General features: G+C 44.8%; 1 protein-coding gene across 12 annotated transcripts in view; it reads left to right on the top strand.

The window, feature by feature from the left end:
• The first annotated feature begins 2,429 nt into the window (after positions 1-2,429).
• The window catches only part of DLG2 (discs large MAGUK scaffold protein 2), a 1,047,701-nt gene continuing 1,040,780 nt past the window's right edge, over positions 2,430-9,350 (top strand). For 10 of the 12 annotated variants that reach the window (XM_069879628.1, XM_069879594.1, XM_069879620.1 and 7 more), the window contains exons 1-2: positions 2,431-2,555; positions 3,103-4,159. In XM_069879628.1, coding sequence (XP_069735729.1) covers positions 4,141-4,159 — 19 coding nt within the window. In that variant the 5' untranslated portion in view covers positions 2,431-2,555; positions 3,103-4,140. Of the gene's footprint in view, positions 2,556-3,069; positions 4,160-9,350 lie in introns of those variants that run through there. The other 2 variants (XM_069879637.1, XM_069879554.1) reach the window with 2 other exon arrangements.

Below are 9,350 nucleotides of genomic sequence, written 5' to 3'. Positions count from 1 at the left end.
TACAGGAGGGAAGTGAGATTGTGTAGAGAAAAAATCAGAAGGCCTAAGGCTCAACTATCAGGCAAAGTCTGTGAAAGATAACAAAAAATCTTTCTATAAATATATAAATAATAAGAGGAGGACTAGGGAGACCATACAGTCCCTATTGGACGCAGAAGGAACAACAGTGACAGGGGATGAGGAAAAGGCTGAGGTACTTAATGCCTTCTTTGCCTCAGTCTTTAGTTGTAAAGAAAGTCGTTCCATCTGTGTACAAACCCAGGAGTTAGAGGAGCAAAATGAGGCTCCCATGATCCAAGAGGAGGTGGTCAGAGCCTTGCTAGCCCGACTAGACACCCACGAGTCTATGGGGCCGGATGGGATTCATCCAAGGGTATTGAAGGAGCTGGCGGATGTGCTGGCCAAACCCCTTTCCATCATCTTCCAAAAGTCCTGGAAGACTGGGCAAGTCCCACTGGACTGGAGGCTGGCTGATGTTGTGCCCATCTACAAGAAGGGTCACAGGGAGAATCCAGAGAACTACAGGCCTGTCAGTCTGACCTCAGTGCCAGGGAAAGTCATGGAACAGGTGATCTTGACTGCTATCATGAAGCACATGCAAGAGAACCGGGTGATCAGGCCCAGTCAACACGGGTTCACAAAAGGCAAGTCTTGCCAAACTAACCTAATCGCCTTCTATGACAAAGTGACTCGGCTGCTGGATGAGGGAAAGGCTGTGGATGTATCTTCCTGGACTTCAGGAAAGCCTTTGACACAGTTTCTCACAGCATTCTGCTTGAGAAACTGTCAGCCTCTGGCCTGGACAGGCGCACACTCTCCTGGGTGGAAAACTGGTTGGATGGCCGGGCCCAGAGAGTGGTGGGAAATGGTGTGAAATCCAGCTGGAGGCCAGTGACAAGTGGGGTTCCCCAGGGCTCAGTGCTGGGTCCAGCCCTGTTCAATGTCTTTATCAATGACCTGGGTGAAGGCATTGAGTGCACCCTTAGCAAATTTGCGGACGACACTAAGCTGGGTGGAAGTGTTGATCTGCTGGAGGGTCGGGAGGCTCTGCAACGGGATCTGAACAGGCTGGACCGCTGGGCAGAGCCCAATGGCATGAGGTTTAACAAGGCCAAATGCCGGGTCCTGCACTTGGGGCACAACAACCCTATGCAGTGCTACAGACTAGGAGAAGACTGTCTAGAAAGCTGCCTGGAGGAGAGGGACCTGGGGGTGTTGGTTGACAGCCGACTGAACATGAGCCAGCAGTGTGCCCAGGTGGCCAAGAAGGCCAACGGCATCTTGGCTTGTATCAGAAACGGCGTGACCAGGAGGTCCAGGGAGGTTATTCTCCCTCTGTACTCAGCACTGGTGAGACCGCTCCTCGAATACTGTGTTCAGTTCTGGACCCCTCCCCACAAGAAGAATGTTGAGGCTCTGGAGAGAGTCCAGAGAAGAGCAACAAAGCTGGTGAAGGGGCTGGAAAACAGGCCTTATGAGGGACAACTGAGAGAGCTGGGGTTGTTTAGCCTGGAGAAGAGGAGGCTGAGGGGAGACCTCATTGCTCTCTACAACTACCTGAAAGGAGGTTGTAGAGAGGAGGGTGCTGGCCTCTTCTCCCAAGTGACAGGGGACAGGACAAGAGGGAATGGCCTCAAGCTCTGCCAGGGGAGATTTAGGCTGGACATTAGGAAAAAATTCTTCACAGAAAGGGTCATTGGGCACTGGCACAGGCTGCCCAGGGAGGTGGTTGAGTCACCTTCCCTGGAGATGTTTAAGGCACGGCTGGATGAGGTGCTAAGGGGCATGGTTTAGTGTTTGATAGGAATGGTTGAACTCGATGATCCGGTGGGTCTCTTCCAACCTGGTTATTCTATGATTCTATGATTATGTTTACATGAGAGTGGTGAAGCACCGGCATACGCTTTCCGGAGAAGTTGAGTATGCTTCATCCTTGAGATGGTTCCTAGAGGGGTCACAGAGTCCTCGGGGGTTCTGGGGTTCCCAAGGGGAGGGTGTTCAAGGGGTTCCTGGGGGATCAGGATTTCGAGGCATTCCCGGCGGGGCGGCGGGAAGACGGGGGTGGTCAGAGAGAGCCTCAGAGTGCTGGCAGGTGGAGTGGGTTCAAGGGGATCCTGGAGGGGTCCATCAGGATTTCACCGTGCCCCCTGGGGGTGGTGGTGTTCAGGGAGTCCTGGAGGTAATTAAAGGGCGGGTTCAAGGGGCTCCTGGGGAATTTGGGGGGGGGGGGTGTCCCCAAAGATCCTGGCTTCACACCCCACCGCAAGCCGCTCCCCCGGCAAGCGCACGCAGACGCCAGCGCTCACCGCACCGCCAGCCCCTCCCGCCCCGGGGGCGCCGCCGTCTTCAGAGGCGGCTCCCGATTGGCCGCGGCCCCGGCGGGCCCAGCACGGCGGCTCCCGATTGGCCGCGGCCCCGCCGCGCTGCCCGTTGCTAAGGGGCGGCGGATGGCGGCGGCTCCTCCATGGAGACGGGGCTGAGCCGGGACCTCGCAGCCGGCGGCCGGGACGCGGGGACTCTCCCTTCGATGGGGACGGGGAGGCGGAGCCCTCGGGGTAACCCGCTGCCCCCCGGGTCCGGCCCGCAGCGCCCTCAGCCCCGCTCCCCGCCTCCTCCCTGCCCCTCGGCGACCCCGCGGTGGGTGGGAGGGGATCATCCCGTTCCTCAAACCTCGCCCCCTCCCGGCTCCGGACGGCGGCCGTGGGTCGGGAGGAGCGAGAGGGGAGGGGGCTGCCCCGTCCCCGGGGGTGTGCGAGGCCGGGCCGGCCGGGGCCTTGGGCAGCCTGCTCTAGCGGGAGGCGCCCCTGCCCATCGCAGCGGGGTTGGAACTGGACGGTCTTCAAGGTCCCTTCCGACCCAAACCGCTCCCCGATTCTCCGCTCCCTGCCCGGGGGAGCGGGGCCGGGCAGAGCCGCCCCTCGCACGCCCCGTTTCCATCCCCTAAAGGCGGCGGCGCCCCCAGACCCCGCCGGGCGCGTCGCGGCTCCTCGTCGGGGAGGGGAGGCGGCGGGAGGTCGCCCGCCCTTTCCACGCTTCACGAGCTCGAGGAGGAAAATCCATCCCGTTTCTGTTTCTTTTCTTTTTTGTGTGTGTGTTTTCCAGGACAAGGGAGGGGGAGAGAGGCTCGTGTTGAAGCCAACCAGCTGCGCTTCCGAGTGGGAAACTCTGGACTGATCTCATGGCTTGCTTTCTATTCCATTAATACTGCATTGTCTCTGAAAAATGAACCTTTTGTGAAGCTCTTTTCCTAAGTCCCCTTATTCCTCTTTGGCGAGGTGGCTGATGTGCAAGGGAAGAAATGGCATGAAGTAAATGGCTCCAGTATAAAGCGATCGGCTTTGCCCAAGTGCCCAGCGAGCAGCACTGTCACTTTAATAATTCCAGGTCAAGGGATTGCTTTCCTCATTTTCAATCCTCTCTTTTAATTCATGGGAGGATCAGAGAGACATTAAAGACCGTAAGGCTGGCTGGTTTGCAGATAATAAAAATGAAAGTGACTGGGCAGTGACTTCTGTTGGGTAAGGGGGATATCTGGAGGCTGTTTTCTGGTGAGGAAAAAGGGACTTTTCCAGTCTGCTGTGTACGTAGTTAGCAGCATTGACTCAAGAGGTGAAAGAATTTAAAGAGTTACTCTGGATTGTTTTTGTCTTCCTCCTTATTTGGATTATTTGGGCGTTTTTTTCCTGCAAATAATAGGTTTTTGAGCACGTACAGGTGGAGTTTTGAGACAGCTGCCTCGAGATGGACTGTGCCTTAATTGTACTGCATAAAATCTTTTAATTTTCAAATTTTGCTGCCAGAAGAGGAGTTATAATAAGGTTTTATACTGCCAAGGAATGTTTTATCTTGTATTTTTATAAATCCAAGTATATTTTAAAGAAATTGAAAACATCTCTTAAAAAAAAATAAATCGGAAAGGTTCTTCCCCCCCCTCCTTTTTTTTTCTTATTTGTGGGAAGCATCAGAACACCAATCCAAGAAAACAGCAAGTGTTGATAGAAATGAAGATTGAAGCTGCATTTCCTAACTGAACTGTAAAAGTGTTTTGCAATAGATAACAAGTTCCTGACCTCACCAAGTAGTACAACGTTAATACCTGTAAATAAGTGCTTGCAACCAGATTCAGAAGTAGGAAGAAGAATGCCAGTCAAGAAGAAAGGTGGGCTATGAAGCTTCATATCTCATATTGCGTCTTGTGTTGTTAGATTGTTGATTTCTAATACTTAACAGTTTCAAATTAAAAGTGTTTTAATAAGTGTTTCTGCACTGAAAATGGGAGGAAAAATCTTTTACAAATGCTAATGAATTTTAAAATCATAGGTTTAGTCAATTACCCATTCTTTACACATTTTGCGGATAAACATCAGCCATCAGTAGCAGCATAAATAAAGAGCAAAGTTTCAAAGGTGATTTAAAATGAAAGTTTTGAGATTGTGTTTTGAAGGCGATTTGAATGTCATATTTTAAATGTGATTTTAACTAACTTTGATTTCTATGCTTTTAACACAATGCAGAAATACAATCTTTATGACTTAATAGCATGGCAGAATTTAAGAAAAGTTGACTGGCCTTATGTTTTGCCCCTTCTCTCCTAAAGTTTATGATCACAGCAAGTATAGGAGCAGCTTTGGAAAAATGTGGTTTCCAGTGTTCAGACAAGAACTGGGGAACATATGGGGCAAATTCTTACTCCGGAAACACTTGTAGATGGTAGCTTTTTTTTCTGGTTCCTTGCACGTACGGTACCAACTTAAAATTTCAGACTATGCTAATGGAATAAATGGGATGTGAACCTTCTCTGTTCATCTTCTCTATCCGGATGTCCCTGGATCTGGTGATACAAAACACAGGAGAAGGAGCAAAAAGTGAATGTTACACAACAAAAATGGGGATATAGCCGATGTGACTATGGATTCTTTTCCTTGTAGGAATAGTCTGTCAGTTATGATTTAACACTTTCTATGTAAGGAATTATAAAACCACACAGATTGCTAGAATTTTTTTTATACAAAAAAATGATAAATGGGATCTTGTGATTGTATTTTAACAGACGTCAGTGTGGAAAAAACTTTTGAAATTGGAATATTTTAATGTTTTGTGTTGTCATTCATGTAATTAACTAATAATTATGTGTAGTAAAGATAGGAATGCGCATAGGGGAGGGAGGACCGTCCCCTAATAATTCATCCTGCTGTGCTGTAAATGTGTTGCTGTGATGTACTGTGCGGCTTGTGTACTCCACCTGTGTACCAAAGGAAAATTAAGACTGTCTTTTCATATTTTCAGTCTGAGTCCTGAATTAGATGATTTACACTGAAGGTGTTTCTGTGCCGGATGTTGAGCTGTAGTTCAGTTTCAAAATACTCGCTGCATGATTTTCTGGGTGAGATCTTAGGGGCTCTTGTGTGCAGGAAGTTGTACTGGCAATCATAGTGATACCTTCTGGCCTTAAAAATCTGTGAATTTCCTGTTTGTTTCAAGACAGTCTTAGTCAGTCTTAGTAGACATTAAGGCTTTAATTTCTTCTGTCTTGTGAGGATATATATTCTGACCATTTTAAAACAGAGACTCAAGAGACCCAAATATCCTTGAAATAGTGCAGTGAAGTTGCTAGTGTGAGTCTACTTGAGTATTAAAAGGACGTTGTTAAAAATGTATGCAAGAATTGCAGGATTAAACACGGTAGTGCATCAGCAACTTTATTATTATTGTAAATTACTTAACCTGTCTAGGCTGTGCAATAGAGTTTAACTTTGCAAGTGTAATTAAAAGCATACTGGCAACTTGAAACACCCAACCATTTAAAATAAAAACTGCTATTGTTACAAGTAATCCCTAATACTTCTATGAATATTAGGCAGATTGAGGGGATTTTTGGCTGAGCTTTTTTTCCCATTTATTTGCTTATGCTTTTGACAGCACTTAGTGTCTAACTAGTTTTATATTTTGTTAATTTATTTTCCCTTTCTGGTCTTATGTATTTGGGAGTTCATGTCTACCGTCTTTCCCACCTATGCTGTCTGTGGAAATCTTGCTGGGATGCTCTTTTCTAGGCTGTGCAAAAGTCTGTGTTTCAATAGCAGCATTAGGAAGAGGATTATCACCCTCCCTTCCAGCACTTCTTTCTATGTTGCTATTTTTATTTGATCATTATGTTCTCCTAAAATCCATATCAAGACAGAGAAACTTGTAAAACCAAGGTTTTTTTTCAAATAATATCTGGACATATATTACTGTAGGTTGTTGCCAAACACCACTTTGTTTGGCAATGACCAGTTCTGGCTCTTTCTAAAGAATAGTGAGTGCATTTTGAAAATTTGCCTTGTAAAGAGCTCTCACATCCAGTACTGGTCTTCGGATTTTACATAGCATTGGACCTAACGTACCTAACTTTACTTTCTTGATATGTCGTCTGCCACATTGCCTTTAAAAGTTGAGGCCTGTTTAGCTGGCAAAAACATAGTTTACTTAATAGTAAAAGCCATATAACTTAGAGGAAGCACCGATTTCTTATGGATGTGGGAAAAAAAAAAAAGGGCTTGCTACTGGGTCTGTGTCAATGTGTGATTGTCGTTGCCTCATGTGCTGGAGTGAAAGGATTTTTTTTTCTCATTTTATTTGGGGAGGCAAAGTAAAGGTCCACATTACCAAGAATATTTAAAGTTGGCGTGCTCGCTGTCAGTCTCATCAAAAAAACCCCAAAAGAGCAAGGCTGGAAAGGGAAAAGGAGGAGAATGACCTACCCTGCAGGCATTGAATGATCTTCTCTAGGTAAGGGACGAGGTGTTGTATGGAATATTCTGCTGTTGCTGCTTAATTGAACAAGTGGCTGTTCTCTTTGGCTTTTGGTTGCTCATTTTCACTTAAATACACTTCAAATTTTAAGTCAAATGAGACCTTCGATTTTAGTTGCAAAATCACTTGTTGGACAGTGCCATTTAGAGATGATATGGGGTGAACAAATTTGAGAAATAATTTCATTGTTTTTGCTTGATTTTTAGTTACTTTCACAAACAACCTAGGATATGTCTCAATACAACTGTTCATAACAAATGGATAGAACTTCTTGAGGAAAGGTTACCTTCAAAGTAACGCTACTACCACACAGAAGAAGTGAAGTCAGGTCACTAAGTGAAGTCAGGTGTTTGTGTGCTGTTGGATATCTTCTTTCCCTGCCTCCTCAAGTTACTTTGCTGAGTCAGTTTCTTTTAACTGTAAGGGACTGTATTTAGATCTGTAATTGCATATTTTTTGGACTAATCTATGGAATAGTTAAGAACATAAAATGTTACTGTAACTCGTTCATGTCTTTCACAGTGATGGAAGGAACTAATTAAATTCATCCTCCTGTGTGATGTAGACCGGATTCCAGTTTCGGAGCCCTGCTTGTGATTGACATGGTGATGGCAGGAACCCCAACATCTAGATGTCTGGCTGCACTTGTGCTTCTAGACTAACCCTGTCATCATCTTTACACATCTAGCTATGTCTAGATAGTCAGAGGTACTTGAATGTTGGGATTTATACTGCCTTCTTCCTATTTTCTGTCTCTGAGAGTATCTTTAGTCAGATGAAACCTGTAGGCTGCTGTTAATACCACCTTGACTCACTCTACCTTGTAGCCAGTGTATAAAGGCAGGCTGATTCTGTTAATCATAGAATAACCTCATTGTACCTTTTATATTAAAAAAATACTTTCAAGGCCATGTTTTATTAAACACATTAATGTCAGGAATTAGAAGGTCTCAACCTGATCCCATTTGGACTTCTATGCTGTTTAGAAGGATCCAACAGATAGGGTTTAGGAAATGCTAGGTTCTGCGGTGGTAATGCTGAGTTTATGTGGCTGGCCTGTTGAAGGGAAGGGGTCAAAAGACAACTTGGCAGGAACTTTTGAAGCTAAGTTCATAAAGGAGCAGACAAAGCAAGCTCCCATTCATGCACTGGATTTTTTCATGCCCTAAGTCTCCATTAAACTGGAGACTTCCATTTAGATATCAAAATTTAAATTTAGGATCATAGATTTCTGAGCACAAAAAGTTAAGTGGATATAGTTGTAGGCCTCTTACAGCTTAGAGCAGAAAATCCAGCACATATGGGAGATTTTTGTTTCCCTTTTCCTTGTAGTAAGTATTAAAGGCATTTTGTCCTTTCGATTGCTGAATAAATATTCTCAAGTAAGGGCATGGCTAAAAGGACCCATTTTTCACTTTGAGATCTCTTTACCTCTCAGTTTCTGCAGTGAATTGACTGGGAGCAGTGCAAAGTTGTAGGTTATATATACAGGCTATGGAAAGAACAATTTTAGTTTTCCAAGTGTTAAACAAGAAAGTGGCAGAAAACTGCTCTCTAAACTCTGTTCACTTTCACCATAAAGCTTTGATTTCAATATGTAGCTGTTTTTATGGTAGTAATCCTTTTCCAGACACCCACTGTTTCCTCTGTGAGAAACAGAGATGTTTTGTGCATGTAAGGACTGTAGGAATGGGCATAATACAGAACAAATCTTTGTTATATAAATGCAGGCTGCAACGCGAAGTGATCTCTTGACCGGGAATAGTGAGAGTTATATTCCTTTTCCAGCCCTACTGTTGTTCTGATATTTGTTGAATATTTAGTGTAGATCCATACAATTGTAGTTGTCTCACCTACACCAGTTGTCCAGCTTGTCATGGAGAGCTACTTCAGTCAGCAGAGAGATACCCACTTTCCAAGGATGTTTTAATCCACCTGGAATCTGACTTGTCTTCTTGACAGTTATCTTCTCTGTCCCCGTAGACCGCAGAGAGACTGTAGGATACTAACCCTCTTGCCTCAGTTAGATGACATTTCAGTCTCTTATATAAATTTTAGTGGAAAAGACATCTCTTTAGCTGAGATATTTATGAGAACTGATGTGTCTTCTATGACTGCTATAAATTAACACTATTCATTATTTTTGTGGGGGAAAAAGCGTGATAAATTATTGTACTATTAGTCATTAGAAGTGGAGGCAACATCAGTGTTGATAAAGACACAAGAGGCAGCTGTGCATCCTCTCCTTCATTCCTGTTAAGTGCATATTGCACTCAGTAGACTTAATAGTGTCTTGCATTGTAAGCATATTTTTTTCCTTCATCTTCTCTTCTTTCCTTCTTAATTTGTGCCAGATGGTCAAGTTAGTGTCAGAGGGCGGCCATGGAGAAAAAGCTGAATTTGTAACTAGTGGCCAAATGTGATAAAAAAATTATTTTTGTAGTCCCTGCTTCAGCAGAAAAAATTGCCTTACTCAGAATTGTTAATTTTGGTCAGGTCATACCAGGTTCTTGCTTCTTATGGGTTTGTTTCACTATCATATCTTCTTGTATTTA

Source organism: Phaenicophaeus curvirostris, chromosome 1, assembly GCF_032191515.1.
Source record: "Phaenicophaeus curvirostris isolate KB17595 chromosome 1, BPBGC_Pcur_1.0, whole genome shotgun sequence".
Classification (NCBI taxonomy): domain Eukaryota; kingdom Metazoa; phylum Chordata; class Aves; order Cuculiformes; family Cuculidae; genus Phaenicophaeus; species Phaenicophaeus curvirostris.
The sequence above is the reverse complement of the archived record's forward strand: the minus strand, read 5'-3'. Positions and strand labels throughout refer to the sequence as shown.